A 17,866-nucleotide genomic window follows, 5' to 3' on the forward strand; every position below is an offset into this window, starting at 1 on the left:
GGGCCCACAGCATGGCCTGGAGAGCTGAGATCTCAGCCACTTCTGCTCGCTGGACACCCGGTACAGCCCCTCAGTGCGGGCGGGGCCGGCCGGGAGACAGCCACCCTGGAGCCCCGCAGCCCTGTTCCACCCGCGGCCCTGCTCCGTGCAGGCGGCTCAGCGGTGCGGCTTGGCCAGGCCGGCCCTCGCCCAGTGCGGCGAAATTCATCTGCGGCCGCTGCCCAGCACAGATCATGTGACCAAAAGTGATAAGGGAATTCCAGCTGTGGGGCCCAGGTGAGATTGACGCTTTTAGTGCTGTAGGATTCCTCCAGAACAGATGAAGCCTGCAGACATTAATCCTCTCCCAAGTCAAAGGAAAGGGAAAGGTGAAGGCACGTGAAAAAAACACCATAAAGACACCAAAGTCAGTGAAGAAGAAAAACCTGAAAACCCCGAGAGAGGAGAAAGAGGAGCTGCTTCAAACCTAGAAGCTGAAATCCTGTTGTAAGGCTATGGTGATGGACTATGATATATCAGAGTCCCCGTTGTAATAGATAGATGAAGAGAACTTTTGCTTCTGAGCAGCTCATCTTTAAAATGGTACCCCAGTAGCTCAAGATTGGACCCTTGAAAGCAGTTGTGGGGAAAGCTGTAAGGGAAGGGACTTTCACATGCGAGCAGAGAACCAACCCAGGCAGCTGTCTCGATTGAAGCCATGAGAGAACTGTTTCTTGTGGAGATGTCTCCATAGCGTGAGCAAGAGAGACTCCTCTCCCTAAGTGAACTGAAGAAGATTATTATGGAGGTGGTAAACTGACTGAAAATCTCAAGGGTTGTCTTTTTACATTGTCAGTGGGTGAAGGGAGAAACCTGTGGGGTGGAGAAGTGTTCTGAAGGTTTGGTCTGATTTTTTTTTTTCTTCCTTTTGGTTCTTTTAATAAACTTCTTTATATTCTTTAAAGTTTTGTGCCTGCTTTGCTTTCTCCTAATTCTTATCTCACAGAAGGAAAATAAGTAAATAATGGATTTTGAACCAAAACCACTACACTTAATTGGTGTTTCCGCCCGGTTTACAAACTGAACCTGCTACAACTTTTTTGATGTCTTTGTTGTCTAGTTAGTGTTTCATCATGTGGTGCATGTAGTCCTAATTTTTAGGAGATAGTTTTATTCTGAATCTGTGTTTTCAGTTGTCAAAATTACATTTTAACCTAGACTTGAGATAACCTTTCCAACAGAATAAAACGTCGCTTGTTTTTTTTTTATTCTTACATGCCCCTTTTTCCATAAAATAGCAGCCACAGTGTGTCAGATACTGGGACTACTCTCCAAAATAGTGGCTTGGAGTAGATATTTAGGATAAGAGGAGCACGAAGATCTTTTTGTGTAGCCCTTTATTGCTTTACCCTTCCAGCTTCATCTTCACCTCAGTTTCTCCAGTGCTAACCATCCTCGATGTCTCGCATGCTGTGGCTGTCTGCGTTATAACAGCATAACTCATACATCCTGGGAAGCAAAGAGAAGCTGTTCACTTTTGGCTTATATTTAGAAGTCTTAACTGTGTTAAACTATGCCCCTCATTCTCTCTCTCTCTCTCTCTCTCCTTTTTCTCGGAATGTTTAGGAAGTATATGTTGGCAAGGAGACACTCTGCACTATCGACGGCCTTCATTTCAACAGCACTTATAATGCCAGAGTCAAAGCTTTCAACTCCTCGGGCGTTGGTCCTTACAGCAAGACAGTCATTTTGCAGACATCAGATGGTGAGCTGGGGTTTTGCCACTTTCTAAATGAAAAGCTGCAGGTCTCAGTGGCAGGACACTTTCATCCCTTTACACCCATTAATGTATTTGACACCTACTGGCATTTTCCAGTATGGCTTCAAGTCATATGATTTTAGTTGGCTGTAAAAGTCTGAGATCTAGCTAAGATACTTGCTTTAGCATACAGAAGCAGTTATGCAACTCACAGGATATTTTTTGTTCCACTCTGTCTCCCTTTCTCTATACATCTTTGGGATTTGCCTTTTTATTCACTACTGCTTTAATTTCCCAGCAAGGTTTGATAATACAAAGATGGGAATTCATGCTTGTTCTTCTGTAATTATACTTGACATCCATACAGACATTACAGGAAGTTCATCTTCATTAATGATATTGTAATGAATCGAGAAGTGCATGCTATTATCACTTCCACTTTTATGCTGTGTTGCCAAAATAGGCCAGTATAAAATATTTATACTTCAAGAGCTTTTGGGGCATTTTTTTCCTTTTTTTAAGAAAAACTTCACTTCGATAAAATAGTGAAGTCAATCCTAACCAGCATGGACACAGCTAATCTCCATTTCCATTAAAGGTGATCCTGAACCAATTCACCTATGTGAGTAGTTTCCCTGTCGTGGAGAAGCCTTTGTCTCCTCAGTGACTTTCTTGTTACTCTGTGGACAGAATGTCACTACACTTAGCAGCTAAATTTCAGAGGAACAAGGGCAAATAATATAAAGCACTCCAGCTCAGATTAATCTTGTGTAGCTGCCTACAGTAACAAGGAAAGATTTTCTTTATCACCTCAAAGTGCAGTGGGGTCCTTACAAAGGCATAATTTTGTCCTTCTTAGTGAAGTAAAGCAGACAACACTTGGACACAGCCCCTCCTGATACAATCCTGCCTTTCCTTTTCCCCTTCCACAGTGGCATGGTTCACCTTCGACCCCTCCTCAGCTCACAGAGACATAGTGCTGTCAAATGACAACCAGACTGCCACCTGCAACAGCTACGATGACCGGGTGGTCCTAGGCACTGCAGCCTTCTCCAAGGGTGTGCATTACTGGGAACTGCATGTGGACAGGTACGACAACCACCCGGATCCAGCCTTTGGCATTGCCAGGATTAACGTTGTCAAGGACATGATGCTGGGCAAGGACGACAAGGCGTGGGCCATGTATGTGGACAACAACCGCAGCTGGTTCATGCACTGCAATTCCCACACCAATCGGTGAGTGCTGCCTGGGGGCTTTTCTCCTTACAGGCGATTTTTCTGCTGCGCATCAGAGACAGGTGTCTCAGCAAGCCATCTAGTCCAGCTCCCGGCTAAATGTTCTTATTTTATTCCTTCTTAAAAATCACTAGTGACAGTGATTGCACCTTAACAGTCTGTGTTGGTGTTTGTTGTCCTCACTGTTACCAGTTTTTCCCTGAGATCTTGCCTAAATCCCCCCTGCTGTGATTTAAACCCGTTATTGCGTGTCCCACCCACATCAGCAGACAGGAGCGCAGCACAGTGGGATGCAGGACTTCCACATTGCTGGAGGGAGAAAGGGGGTTGATTCCCTTCATTAGGAGGAATCTTGGCTGCAGATTTATACAATAATTAGACTGCAGGTGTTTATTTCCAGTTCTGAAAGCTATTAAGGGTTTTGCTGTAGGTCGCAGTGAGGCAGATCTGGACACAAGGGCTTGTTTGGCAGTGAGGGCTAAGTAACAGCTTTGGTTCTACTGAGCCATTGTACCAAAGAGCTTTGAAAAGCACTTCAACTAGCACAACCAACTTAGACAGGGTAGGATTTCAGAATATCCCCAAGCCACTGTTACCAAGCCTTGCTCTCCCACCATTCAGAGGCTCTGTGTTCTCAGTGCAACTGAGCAGTGGAGAGACACGTTCTAGCTGCAGGTACCTCCAGGGATGGATCACACAGAGAGAACAACTGTCAGCACAGATCCTGTGTTGTGCTGACATGGTTGAATGACTTTCACTGCTCAGGATAGTTACCTCTGCCTAGTGCTGGCTTTTGTTTCATTGTAGTGATGCCAGACTGTGTAGGGGAGACATGGTTAACTTTGCTTGAAGCTCCCCAAGGTATCAGAGCAGAACTGCTCTGCTCTCTCTCTGTGTCCCATGCATGAGAGGGTCAGCCTTAGCTGAAGGTCAGCTGGGTACTCAGACCCTTGAGGAGATCTCCTCTGAAGAGAGCATCCTAAGTCCCTTGCTTATTTTGGAAAATGGTGTATTTATATACCTAATCTATCACAATGGGAGGTTGATGTATGAGTAAAGTGACTGACTAAGGATATGTAGCAGGTCTATGGCAGAGCTGGAATCAACTTCTGTTTAGTTTTCTACTGACTGGCCCAGCAGGTCTTCCACACTCACTGTCTCAGGTGTTTTTCTGTTATGCCAAATGATTAAAACAAAGTTTTGCAGTGATCTTTAAAACACTAAAATGCAGGTGTCTCCTTAAAGAGATAAGGTTATGTCAACATGCGCTGTATCCTAGGGTTGGTTGCAATGTCTCCCGTTGAATTGTCCTTTATACAGCGCACCTGTGCTTTAAACAAGTACACTGCAATTGCTGGGAAGTTTTGTTTGAAACATGGTTTGATTTTGCAGTTCATTACAGACAGGTGGAAGAACCCTGCAGCTGGATCAAAAGGTTCTGAAGTCACTTGGATTGTTTTCCATGGCTCCAAAGACCATAGATCATGTCCTAAGACAATACAGAGTAAAATAACATCAGTATAATAAATATACCAAAAAGTTGTCCGTCCCTTTAACATCTTGATTTGATTCAGGGCAGAAGTAATGTTAAGCTGTATTAATTTTAATGCTCTGTGGAACAGCTTATGTTTTCTGGAAAAAAAGCTGGCAACCATTCTGTACACCACTGTCCCAGAAACTTATTTTATGAATTTGGTCCTTGACATGCTCCTCCCGGCAAGCAACACACAAGCTAAGCAAAAGCTGCAGATTTATACATGTTATGCTTCTGGGAAGCACAACAATGGAAACACTTAGGACTTCCAATCATCATGCTTAATCAGGAGAGCGAAGTGCTTTCTGTTGATGGTAGTTTCCCAGTTTTTACCTGATAAAACACAAAGGCGTGTACAAGGCATGGTTAGACCCATGGAATATCTGTTCAAGGGAAGTACACTCGCAGAGGGCATGTAGTCTTATGAAATCACATGCGCTTCAATGAAATTAGGTCTAGGCATTATATTTTAACTGTGGCAGTCAACTAGGTCAATTTTTTAACTCATTAGCTGTAATAGTCTTGTGGAAACAGTTATTGCTGCCTATTTGTTTTTCCCCACTGGACACGAGTGCATGACAGCACAGTATCACAATCCAGAGGGAATTCATAGTCAACTTTTAGCCTCTGGGATGTCATTGTGATGAAAGTTACACCTTAGTAATAGTTTCATGCTTCCTAATCTTCGTAAGAATAAATTAGGGTAGTTAATAAATGAGTAGTTTCAAGGATAACCTGAGGTAGAGCTTGAAAGACTAATTTGTGTGACCTGTCACATTTAGAGGACTTTTCTGTTCCTTTCCTTCATAGCATGCAAAATTGGATCTAGCATGACTTCTGTAATGCTGGAAGGGGCATGAACAGAAGACTGTAATGCATCCAGAAACAGAGGGATCCTTTTGAGAATAGGCTGAGGAAACTGGCTAAGAAATTACTTTAGGGCAGAGATACAGCTTACAGCTTTGGGAGGCACTTTTTAGTCTTCTTGTTCCTGGAAATCTGTGCCTGGGTAAATCATGGAACAGATCCTTCCAGAAGCTATCCTAAGGCACATGGAGGACAGGGAGGTAATTCAAGACAGCGAGCACGGCTTTATCAAGGGCAAGTCCTGCCTTACCAACCTCATGGACTTCTATGATGGAATGACTATAGCAGTGGACAAGGGCAGAGCTATGGGCAACATCCATCTGGACTTCTGTAAGGCCTTTGACATGGTCCCCCACAACATTCTTCTCTCTAAATTGGACACATACGGATTTGATGAATGGAGGGTCTGATGGATAAGGAACTGTTTGGATAGTCACATCCAGAGAGTAGTGGTGAACAGCTGCATATTCAGTTGGAGGGTGGTGACAAGTGGTGTCCCTCAGGGGTCCATACTGGGGCCAGTTCTATTTAATGTCTTCATCAATGTCATAGAGAGTCGGATCAAGTGCACCCTCAGTAAGTTCACAGATGACACCGAGCTGAGTGGTGTGGTTGACACACCTGAGGGATGAGCTGCCATCCAGAGAGGCCTGGACAAGTTCAAGAACTGGGGCCATGGAAGCCTCCTGGGCTTCAACAAAACCAAGCGTCCTGCATCTGGGTCAGGGCAGTATGGAGGATGAAAGGATTGAGAGCACCCCTGACAAGAAGGACTTGGGAACACTGGTGCATGGGAGGCTGGCCATGATCTGTCAGTGTGCACTTGCAGCCCAGAAGGACAACTGTATCCTGGGCAAAAATTGTCAGAGGGATGGAACATCTCGCCTTTGAAGGAAGGCTGAGAGAGATGGGGTTGCTCAGCCCGGAGAAGAGAAAGCTCCAGGGAGACCTGATTGTGCTCTTTCAGCACTTACAGGGGGTTTAAAAGAAAGATGGGACAGTCTTTTTAGCAGGGCCTGTTGTGATAGGACAAGGGGTGATAATTTTAAACTGAAAGAGGATAAATTCAGTCTAGCTGTAAAGAACATTTTTTTACAATGAGGGTAGTGAAACACTGAAACTGGTTGCTCAGAGAGGTGGTGGATGCCCCATCCCTAGAAAAATTCAAGGTCAGATTGGATGGGCCTTTGAGCAGATTGACCTCGTTGAAGATGTCCCTGCTCTTCACAGGGGGGTTGGATTAGATGACCTTTAAAGGCTCCTTCCAATCCAAACTATTCTGAGAGGTGCTGTGTGCCCATTAACCGGAGGCATTGACATTCGATGCAATAGAACTGTTCTTTGGCAAAGTTCCCAAGAGCAGGACTACCAGGTGCTACAGGCAATACTCCAGCCACTACATGTTTATGTAAAGAAAGAGATGTAAATCACACTGAAATATTTTACACTGAAAAACAACAGGAAGTCAAAATCTAGAGTATTTGCATTTTTGTCTTAAAAGCCCCTTGCAATCAGGAGAGCATCTTGACTGACTTCAGAGACCTCAGGAGCAGGTTTTTTCATCACACAAATATGCTACAAATGAATGAAAAATGCTGTCACTGGCAATATATAAAGTTGTTAAGGTGCTGTAAAGATAGCACTTAAAATACTGTTAATGGAGAGTTGGACTAATTATTCAGTTTATTAAATTGTTCATAAATTGTTAACATCTTTTAAAAATAATAGTGAAACTACTCTTCTTAATTCCTCAAGCCATTTTGTGCAATCATATTCTGTGCATTGTCCAAGCTGTTACTGAAAGCATCTTGAAATAACAGCCTCTACTCCCACAGGCAGTGGCATTTCTCATGGTAGCCAAATTCCCCTTTCTGTACTCTGACCTTCAGGCTTCTGCACGCACTTCCGCACTCAGGATTTATTGTTGCATACAGAAATCAAAATGTGCAGGACAAGTGGGATTTACCTCAAAAAATGAAATAAGATTGCCTATCTCCAGAACTGGATTGTAATTTAATGAATACTAAGTATTTATTGAGGGAGTATTGCAACAAAAAGGTTTTATTTTCCTTTTAAATGAAAGGTTATTGGGGTTGTGTGGTGTAGGTGTCATTAAGTAGCTTAAAAATGCATTACAGTAAAGGAGCAGGTTTTTTTTGCATGGTGACACAGGAGTGTACCAAGAGGGAGCAACATCAGTTAGAGTCTCTTGAGCTATTTGGCTTCTTTTACCACAACAACCGAAAGATTATCCTGTAATGCTGTCTAAATGGTGTACATAAGAGTAAGGAAATGCCTTGCATAAGTTTTCTCATAAAACACTCTCCCATCTCTCCTCCTAGAGAAAGAAACCAGGCAAATAGTTCAAAAAGTGCTGGAGTCCTCAAAGTACTGTTCCCAAGGAAAGCACGGGATGCTCAGTAAGGCTGTTCAGCCTCAGAAGAAGTCCAGCCTCCCTGGTAGCAGTGTGGTGAAGAGCTCCTGCCTGTTTCTGCCCTCCCTTAATCTTGCCAGAGCCAGTTGCTCACTGTGGGGAGATGGCGGAGTAGGAAGGGGGCAATCTACCTGCGGAATTCCTGCAGGACTTGGGGCAGGAAGGAAGGGAGAAGGTCCCCATCCTTCTGCTTTGCCCCCACACCCCTGTGGCTCCTGTAGGGGCCTCAGCTGGGTCCTGCCCTTGCCTGGGCTGGAATCTGCAGGCAGAATCTATCTCCTCTTCAGTGGGGCTGTCCCCAGGGGCTGCAGAGGAGTCACTCACTGTCACTGTGCAGCTCACAGCTAATTAGCCCACAAGAAACAAATTAGCTTGTCGTATAGGAAAGAACATCATAATCTCAAAAAGGCAAAGTTGCTGTTTCTGTTTCCCTAAGAGAATAATTTATGTCATTTAAAAGGATGTAATAAAATCCGTTTTAAGCAGGATCTAAAATTTGGTGTCCTACAATCAAAGCTGTTCCCAAACAGAGAGAAAAAAGTAATCTATTTGTAAATAGCTCCAAATCACAGTACTGTTGCTTCCCACAATCTCATAATGAGTTTTATGATTGAGGGCTTTTAATAAAAACAGTCTATATAGTGAGATACTGAGGGTAGGTAAGCGTCTTAAGTTTTGATGGAAAATAATTTACTTTGTGGTTTTGGAGGAGAGCTCAAAGAGAAACCTATTAATGCTTATAGGACTGGAAATCAAAGGAACCTGAGAACAGTGAATTTTCACGTCTGACATGTCTCAGAGACAATCCGCGATTCTTAGCTATTGCACTATTATTGTTTGAAGAGCTTTAAATGGAGAAGTCAGAACAGTTTTCTGTAATCTACCTTCAGATGAAATGCCACATGCCACATTTAAGTCTGAGGGAAAACAGTTTATGACACCTAGTGGACAAAAGGAAAATTTCTTACCCTGCACTATGTTCTTCGTAATCATATTCCAATCCCCCCCCCCTTCCTTTTTTTTTAATATTTTGCCTACCTATTGTGATAAATTTTATGATAGAATAGCTTTAATCTTGTTAATGTTGTATGCCTGAGGCGAGTGCATGGGACAAAAGACAGCTGCTTCCTTTCCTACTGCAAATTATTTGAAATCTGATTTACCCTGGACAAATTGTGTCAGGCTGTAAATCCATTTCAGAGCCCCATGATATTAGCAGAATAGCAGTGCCTGTGGCCAATCTGCATATCTAGTGGATATTTTCACTCAGTGTTCTTTAAAGAAATACTGAGTTTGACTAACCCCCAAGTCAAAGTGCATTAATGTCAAATCACTCAAGCGTGTAATGGCTGACTGAGTCTGTCCTGGCAAGCTCTGATACTGGAGTAGCTCTCAGCAGCTGCTCCTGACACAACCAATTATCACTGGTGTTAATAACTGTGCCTGCGCACTCGAGACAGCTCCCAGTCCTATAGCTGAGCACCTTGTCAGTCAGAAGCTACACTTATGCCTAACGAGCCCCAACTTCCCTTCCTCCCCAAAACCACTGTCTGTTGTACCTGTGCTGGCTCCCTGAGCTCTGGAAATCTGGGTGCCCTTAGAGCATGCCAAGGTGAGTAGTTGAACTGGAAGTCTATTTCTCGAGCTGTTAGAAGGATATTGATTGGAAATGAACACCTAGCAAAACAACTTCCTTCTTTTTCATTTCCTGCCATGCATCACTTCACTATAACAGGGATACTTAGAGGTGCCGTGTCTCCAGGACTCCATTGGCTTGCCTCCCGATTTGTCATTAGCCGAGGGGACCTGTTAGCTCTGGACCCCATTTTCACCTCTTAAATTGCAGTTGCAGGAGAGGTGGATCTAATTTCTCTTTAGGATCCCCTCATCGAGCTCCCATGGTTGTAGTACATATGCTTCAGATAAAGGTGTGGGTCAGTCATTGCCAAATGCCTCAGGGATAATCATTTCACTGTGCTGCTCCACGCTCCCTTTGCTTAGGAAGGCTGGCTTGTCCTAGAGAGAGCAGCACAGTGTAGCCCTCTGCCTTCACCAGCAATGTACCCTTTGTACCTTAGGACTGAAGGAGGAGTTTCTAAAGGTGCCACCGTTGGTGTTCTCCTGGATCTGAACAAGCACAACCTGACCTTTTACATAAATGGGCAGCAGCAGGGGCCTCCAGCGTTTGAAAACATCGAGGGAGTCTTCATGCCTGCATTGAGCCTCAACCGAAACGTCCAGGTAAATCTTCTGCAGTCCAGCCCCACTTACCCTTTCCATCTAAAGGAGTTGATAGCATCATCTGTAGGTAGTCAGTACAGATAGAGGTTCTTTCCTTCTCAGACTTACATCTAGGCTACTCACACTTTTTGGACTGCATTTGACCTTCTGCCTTGCCTGACCAATGTGAAGGGTAGTGCTGTAAAACAAGTAAAAGTACCTGCACACACTAATTCCTGTTCTGATTTTCCTGTGATGCTCCACTTGGAAAGCAGTGTCTCCAAAGTTTTCCCCTGCCAGTTTGATTAAAAACCATTCTAATTCCTCCTAGATCTTACGTGTGGAGATAGTTAACATTGGCAAATGACTGCAGTGTGAACAGCACAGTGGTAAAGAGAGCAAAGGCAGCATAGGTCAGGGAAGTAGTGCAACAGAGAAGACCCAGTCAGCACCTCATTCTTGTGCTCTGTGTAAAAGAGGTTTTTCCTCTTGGAGGAACTGCCTTTAAATATAATGCATTTTCAAGAGCACTGCTCATGGCTAGAAGCTGGATGCAGTGTAAGAGAGAACCTGTGGAAATACCCAGGAGCCTGAGGACTGAAAGAGGTCAGCTTAGGTCAGGGAGGACCATGACAGCCATGATGGAACACTCATCATGTAGGTGGGCTCCACTGTGTGACCTCTGTCCTGAAGCACTTGGGATCCCTCATGCAGAGGCCCCATCCACCTTGTATCTAGCAAGCAGCACTTCTGGATACGTACAACTGGTGGCTAGATTTGGGAAAAGGTACAGACACCTGGCATCTAGGTCCCAAAGTGTTCAGGAGGGAAGGAGGAAGGAGACTTGTTTATTTCAAGGACTAGATATCATCGCCATTAATAGTCTTGATTTAAACTTGGACCTGCAGTCCTGCAGCCCGTTCCATGTCATTTACCTGCACTTTGCCTTCACAAATGCTCTTTGCTGAGGATGTCTCAGTTTTGAATCTAATGTTATTTCTTCTTTTCAGGTGACCCTGCACACAGGACTGGAGGTGCCACAATCTGTAAAACAGTCCAAGTTGCCCAACAACTAATGAAGTCCCCGTCTGACACTGTGCTGGATTCTGTAAGGTTTCTCCGTGTGTTTTGGCACTTTTCAGTAAGTCAGTAAAAAAACATCCTCGTCCCTGACTTAAAACACTGTGCAGCATGTTGCTCACTGAATAATGGGCTGGTTAGAGCCAGGCCACTCCATTTTCAATTTAACAGCCATAGCAAGCACATCCACTGAGCTGGCACTCGACTGCAGATGGGTACTGAACATACCTGCTCTGCGTTGCATACATATGTACACTCATGTGCACACACACACGAACACATCTGTAAAGCAAAAGGTTAAATGAGTGTATTTGCTTTCCCATGGCTGGACTTGTGCTTAAATATCCGGGATGCTGGAAAAAAAGGGTGAGACTGAAGGACAACGGATGTTGGAGCAGTTTACCAGTAGATGAACTGGATTCCCTTGCCACCTGAAGTCCTTAAATAAAGAAAGCATATGTTTTGACGGCTGAAGTGGAGGTTACATGCCCAAGAATTCCTGGTTGTCAATTACATTCAGGGGCTCAAATGACCATGAATTATTCCTTCTGGCTCTAGACTGCAGTAAGCTATAGGATAATGTCTCCTTAGAATTCAGTGGCAGAACTTACCTTATTATCTGCAACAAGACCAAGATTGGTTCCCAAACACTGCCATGAAATAGTTGGGCTCATTTTAGTTAACATCATGATACAAGCAGAATTCAGATACAGAAAGTAGAAAGAAAAACATCCGTGATACATTTTAGTGTTTGTTATTTAGGCATGACTGTGGAGACACGTACAGAAGAGCTGATTGTGGTTATCAGCACAACTCTTGAAAAACAGTGCAAGGGAGATTCCTTTGAACTGAAATGATAAGAGATTTATTTAAATATGGCACATGCAAAGTCTCCCACATTGAAAAATGCTGCTTTCCAGCCTTGATCCTGATAAACCCTGTGCAGCTGTAGTTCCAATGTAGCTTTGAGATCTGAAGCCTTAATTTTCTATTAGATTACTGTGAGCTAATTAATGTCTTGATCCTAATGAAACACTTGAGAGAGATTAATAGCAGTAATGCAAAACCTGTCCTTAAGAATTTTTCTGGATTGGGACATAAATCTTTTGCAAGACTTGACCAGTGCCTGGCATGTCCCATGAAAATGAGCAGCCATTCCAGGTGTCACAACTGGAGTCTGACTGACAGTGATCTTTGCTCACAGCCATGGCACTGTCACGTGCATGCAGTTGTCAGCAAACACATTGGTTTGCCTGTGTGCTCTGTTTTCTCTGAACCCAGTTAATGTACACAAGTGTGTGTGTGTGTGTGTATAGCGGCAATGCGTGAGGACAAGATGCAGCAGACTGGGTGAGCCCATGACATCCTGGACTCTTGTCACTCTAACCCTATAGAAATGTGGTGCTATCAAACAAGAAAAGCATAAACTCTCAAATCCTATCAATGTACTATTTCGTTTTTTTAAATCCTGCTGCTTATACAAGTTTTCCTCTTCAAGCATACGTATACGCACACGCATATTGTTATCAGGCATGTAATTATTAAACCTGAAAACAAATATTCTAACCAAAATACAGCTTAACTGCTTTGCATTAAAGCACAGCCACAGGACAAACAGCCCAGGCCCGCCTTCAGGCAGCCTGCCAGCCCCCAGATATCCTTCTGCAGGCCCACTGCTGGTCTCTGTCTGGAGCACATCACTCAGCTAGTGCTGAGTGATGGCAAGGCTTCTCTGTGGCAGAGCAGCCAGAATCCTCCCTTGGGTCATCCCATCTCACAGCCATCGTGGGAAGGGGAAGGCAGCCCAGAACAGAACTTGGCTATTGCACAGACACAAAGCACTCTGCCATCCTGCTGCCTCTAACCAGCCAAGCATCCTGTAGCCCACTTCTGCAGAACAGCAGCGCACCTTCAGCAACGTCAAGACTGAAATAGGAAATAAAACCAACAATGGAGTAAAAATCACATACGCTTTTAAGTGAGAAAGCAACAGTACTCCTTTAAAGTCTGGAATGGATTGTATTAGTAAACTTGTAGACAATGGAATAACTGTGCTATGCTTATCTTGGTTTCATAAAGAATATCAAGAGACCAACTGTGTTACAATCTTCGGTTTCATTCAATACCATACGAACTCATGCAAGATTTTCTAATTAGCAGGTCTGTTTTAACCTACCTCAGCTGGAACGCTACCAGACCCCAAATTTCCTCTTGAGTGTGCTCTTCTATGAATCTAACAGTTGTAATCATAGCACTGGCTTTGAGTATTGCCAGTCAGAGTAGTGTATGGGAATATTGTACATAAATTGCACATAGTTTTTTATATTGGGAAACATCCTGTGATAATTTTAATATGGAAGACACTCCACTTTCACTTGAATTAAAAAAGATGGGCATTGTTTGTTTTGGGACAGAACCTTTGTCTTTACTCCCAACCTCTGTAAAGGAAACAGAAATGAATTTACATCTTTCCAATCCTCATCCATGTTTAAAATTAATTCTGAATGTGTTTTAGAAGTGTTTGCAGTACTCAATTTTTGTTTTCATAGTTGCTTTGGTGTCAGTTCCTGGTGTATTATATCTTGAGGAGAACACATTGAGTGACATGTTGTTAATTTCTAATGAATATATGGACAGTAGGTAGAAACAGTGAGTAGAGAAGCTCGGTTTTTACCCTCTACTCATTCTAACATTCACAAAAGTAGGGTAGCTACCATTATAGTCTCCTTTTAACCTAGCAGAAATGCAAATCAATTTAAATGAATACACTTAGAAGTAGGCTACCTGCATTAGTAAGACTACCTTACCCTAGGTCAGAAACTAAACAAAGTGTTTGCATGGGTTGGTTGTGTACACAATCAAGGACTTACATTTGGCATGGCCTGTAGCAATAAACCAGTTATCCTCATAGAGTGCACTCTTGTGACTTCAGCTGGATACATTTTCATAGTTTGATTAACAGAAATAACACTTAAGTAGTTAAAATTACTCTAGGAAACTAACAATTCCACACGTGAATATTTATGCAGAGCATGCAGGGGCCATCTGAACATAAAGAAGAGCAGAATTTTCCCTTTGCAGAACAGCATTAGGTGGGGAAGAGGTGGGGCACTCCCACTGCTCTGCTCAGGCTGGAGGTAGTTTCCTTCTCTGCAGGCATCTTCCCCAAGATTGATCTCATTATAAACCCACCAGTTTGCACGTCCTTCATCTACAGTATCTCTTATGTCAGTTTTTGTTTCCTCCAAATCCTTTCTTTAGGAGGGAGTCAGCCTTTAGTCCTTGCAGAAACTGTGTTGCTGACTGTCCAGGGAGAACACAGAGAGCAGAAGAGTGGCATAGATACCCAGGGGGACCACTTTGTATGCTCTTCTGCCTTTTGTTTCCTCAGAGAAATCGATTTCTGCAGCTCTCTCTGACTCCAAGCTCCTCTGGCACCTGGGCCCACACAAAGCTGCCTGTTATGGGACTCTTCAGCTCCTAGAGGCCAGGTTGCTTCTTACAAGCAGGAGAGCAAAGCCTTTTGCACTGGGATGAATCCCATCCACTGTGGTACAGAGCCCACACAAGGTAGCTGTAAATTGACTAATGTTTAAAAAAACCCCACCAAAACAGAAACAGGCCCTCCCCTTATTAACAAAACAAAGCTTGACTTCTGCATACGCCAGTTTGGAATCCTAAACAGCTGCAAAATAAATACAGCAGTAGAACTTTCTGTCCTGCAGAGCAGCAAAGGACTCCCAGTTTTCACATATCCCTGGGAGCCCCAACCTTAGCCTTTTGTGACCCTTCTTCCTGGCTCTTTCCTCTGCAAATTTCCGTTAATTTCAGGAGCACTTCAGACTTCCCAAGGCATGCAATGCTATACAATTTTCACTTCCTCCTTTTCCCTCATCAACTTGAAAAGAGCTCACAAGAAGATCTCTTAGTAAGACTTAATGTCAATATAAGCACACACATAGCTGACAATCCCTTGCTCCTTCTGCTGTGGAAAGGTATGTACTATAAAATAAATGTCAGTGAGGACAGTAGCATACTGTGATGTATTACAAATTTGGAAAGCAATTTGGCTTCTGAAAACAGAAAAGATAGGCAAACAGCACTGTCACCTCCTATACTTGCCTATGCACTTAAGATACATAGAGGAAAATATATTGGACTGAACAAAATAAATAAAATAAGCATGAGCTTACGTATATCAGAGTTTAAGAGGAAAAGTATTAAATGTAATTTATTATATGCATAACATTCCATCATGCTGTAAATAACGCCATGATAGTGTATTGCTGTAGTTTGTTCTTGGCTGGTGATAGAGTTCTGTGGTCGTGCTGTGTAAGTTGTTTTTTAATTTATTTCTTTTTTCCTCAAAGCATAGTTAGTAAAGATGGCAGAGAGCACCCCATACTCTGGTTTCTGAGTTGTCCTAGAGCAAGAAGAAACGTGAGACGCAGCTTTTTTTTCTTTTTTTCTTACATGATAATATTTCTTAAACAAGGTAAGAGAGATGAGATTAAGGCTAAGCTGCCACCACCACTGTATGAAAAACACTGTGTTGGCAACTGCCAACAAGAGGTAGTGCATTTCTGGACCACAGTTCAGATCACCCGTCCCTGTGAGAAGGGGTGCAAAATTCCACAACCTGGTAACAACAGCAGCGTTCTGGTGCCATCTAGTATGTCCTTTGGTCACAAACAGAAAGATGAGGAAGGAGAGATGTTAGATCTTATCTCAGGCCTTACCAGCTTTGCAGCATTCTGCTTAAATAGCAAAACCAAAAAATTCAATTTTGAACCAGGCAAGATAATATGAAAACACCAAGCATCTTGGCTAGATCAGCTTTGGAAGGGAGATTAGTTACAAATCAACCACATTGCAAATGTGAAGGGCACTTGTCACTGAAAATTACCAGACAAAGATGGAGAGTCTTTTTTTTTTTTTCTTTTTTTTGGGAAAAAAAGGCGAGCTGCTTCTAGTTTTTACTGACAGCATTTCTGGTGATTCCTCTGCCCAGCTCTACTGAACGCTGCATACACCCAAGCAGCTGGAGCAGCAGCCTGAAGCACAAATCCATCATCAATAAGACACACTTGGTCTTCTCAGGTGCAGAAGCCCATATGCAAACCTCAGAGAGTAGATGTGTGGGGCTCCTGCATCTTTGCACAATACAGGAGACAGATGTGTGTTTCACTGACAGAGGCACTCAGCAGCATTTTCTCCTTCTGTTAAACGACGTTTTTGTTATATTTGTTATTGCAAACAGTTCCAAGCAGAATTAATTTAAAAATTATTTTTAATGCTAATTGGAGAATTTCTAACATTTGCTTGTGAAGCAGTAGATAGAAATATTCCTGAAGCCTGATTGCATTCCTTTATCCTCCACCTCCCTTAAATGTTGTCAATAAAAACACTAACCTTTCTAGGTAGCATGGTGAGAAGACATTATGTGATGAATACTAAAAATAAATGCATGAGGTAAACCTGCTGTTATTTCTGATTGTTATATGAAGCATGAGTAACACTAATTTAAATGTTGGCAACTAAAAAACTGCAAAGGAATAAGATAATGGTGTTCAATTCTGGTTAAATGAAAGACAAGAAGTTGTTTCTGTCTTCTTAACTACATTTTTTTTCTTTACTGTCATTTCCCATAGCTTATATGAATTTGGAGCTGGTGAAATATACATCTCTGCTATATGTGTCTGTCACCAGATCAAGAGGAAAATACAAACTTTTTATAATTTTGTACCTGTAGCAAACGTTTGTATTTTTTGAATTAGAAACAAACTGCTTTTTGTCTTTTGGTCCAACTAAAACTTTGTGTATTATTACTATTATTACCCTTTTGAAAAACCTGACATGTAAGTTTATGCTGTTTTACAGTTTCTAAATAAATTCTTATAACATTGCCAACAAATTCAGCATCAGTACCCTATTTATTATTACAAATTATGATTAAAAAATATTATGCCATTATGTAGATGAGGCATTCATACAGTTTGCATGCCTATCTCCTGCTGTTGATACTGCTTTGTTACCACAGCCAAGAATAAACCAGTAAATGGAGAACGGCAAGAGTCCTTCCTCAGGGCAACCATCTGTGCCTCAACTTCAGACATACCCTGATTCAGTGCCATGAAACACCTCTGTTTCTCAGCACCACTCCGTTACCTCTGGCTCATGTTGGTTACAGAGTGCCTTGTTGCAGTCACTTAGCTGTGACCCACCTTAGACACTTTGGGAAATCACCCAGCCTCCAGCAGTTTCTAACACTGGAATAAGCAGAGCCTGGAAAGAACTATGGCATCAGTAGGATCGTATTGGAAAGCCCTTTGGGTAGAAGTCAGACTGGGCAGAAAGCTTGTCAGGGCAGGGAGGATGCAGACTTTGTGAGATCGCCTTGGAGCTGCACACCTCTACCAAGCAGATGGCCTGTGAGGGACTCAGCAGTGCTACAGAGGCAGCACACTCAGCATACACAGCCCCTACAAAAAGGCACTCGCAAAGCTACACAACCTTCACAGATGTCTGTCAGTAAGGCAGAGTACAGCACTCTGACACAGCGACAGCAGCACCAGGGTAAGAAAGAGGAACCCAGCCAAAACAATCACAGGTAAGTACAGGCAACAGTATGGAGATATCATCCATCACAGCCTTTCTTTTTTTCTCCTGCAAAAGACACAACTTGTCGTCAACTCCTTTATGGCAAAGGGGTTGACTGGGAGAAAAGATCATCACATGTGGCTTAACATGTAGGGAA

At 43.0% G+C, this 17,866-nt stretch overlaps 1 protein-coding gene across 1 annotated transcript in view; it reads left to right on the forward strand.

Annotated features, from left to right (window-relative positions):
- Positions 1-17,023, forward strand: part of TRIM67 (tripartite motif containing 67) — a 43,705-nt gene extending 26,682 nt beyond the window's left edge. The window contains exons 8-11 of the mRNA XM_017744892.1: positions 1,606-1,744; positions 2,671-2,974; positions 9,888-10,050; positions 11,040-17,023. Coding sequence (XP_017600381.1) covers positions 1,606-1,744; positions 2,671-2,974; positions 9,888-10,050; positions 11,040-11,105 — 672 coding nt within the window. The 3' untranslated portion in view covers positions 11,106-17,023. The remainder of the gene's footprint in view (positions 1-1,605; positions 1,745-2,670; positions 2,975-9,887; positions 10,051-11,039) is intronic.
- The last annotated feature ends 843 nt before the right edge of the window (positions 17,024-17,866 follow it).

This window comes from Corvus brachyrhynchos, unplaced genomic scaffold (assembly GCF_000691975.1).
Source record: "Corvus brachyrhynchos isolate BGI_N302 unplaced genomic scaffold, ASM69197v1 scaffold70, whole genome shotgun sequence".
In the NCBI taxonomy this organism is placed as follows: Eukaryota; Metazoa; Chordata; class Aves; order Passeriformes; family Corvidae; genus Corvus; species Corvus brachyrhynchos.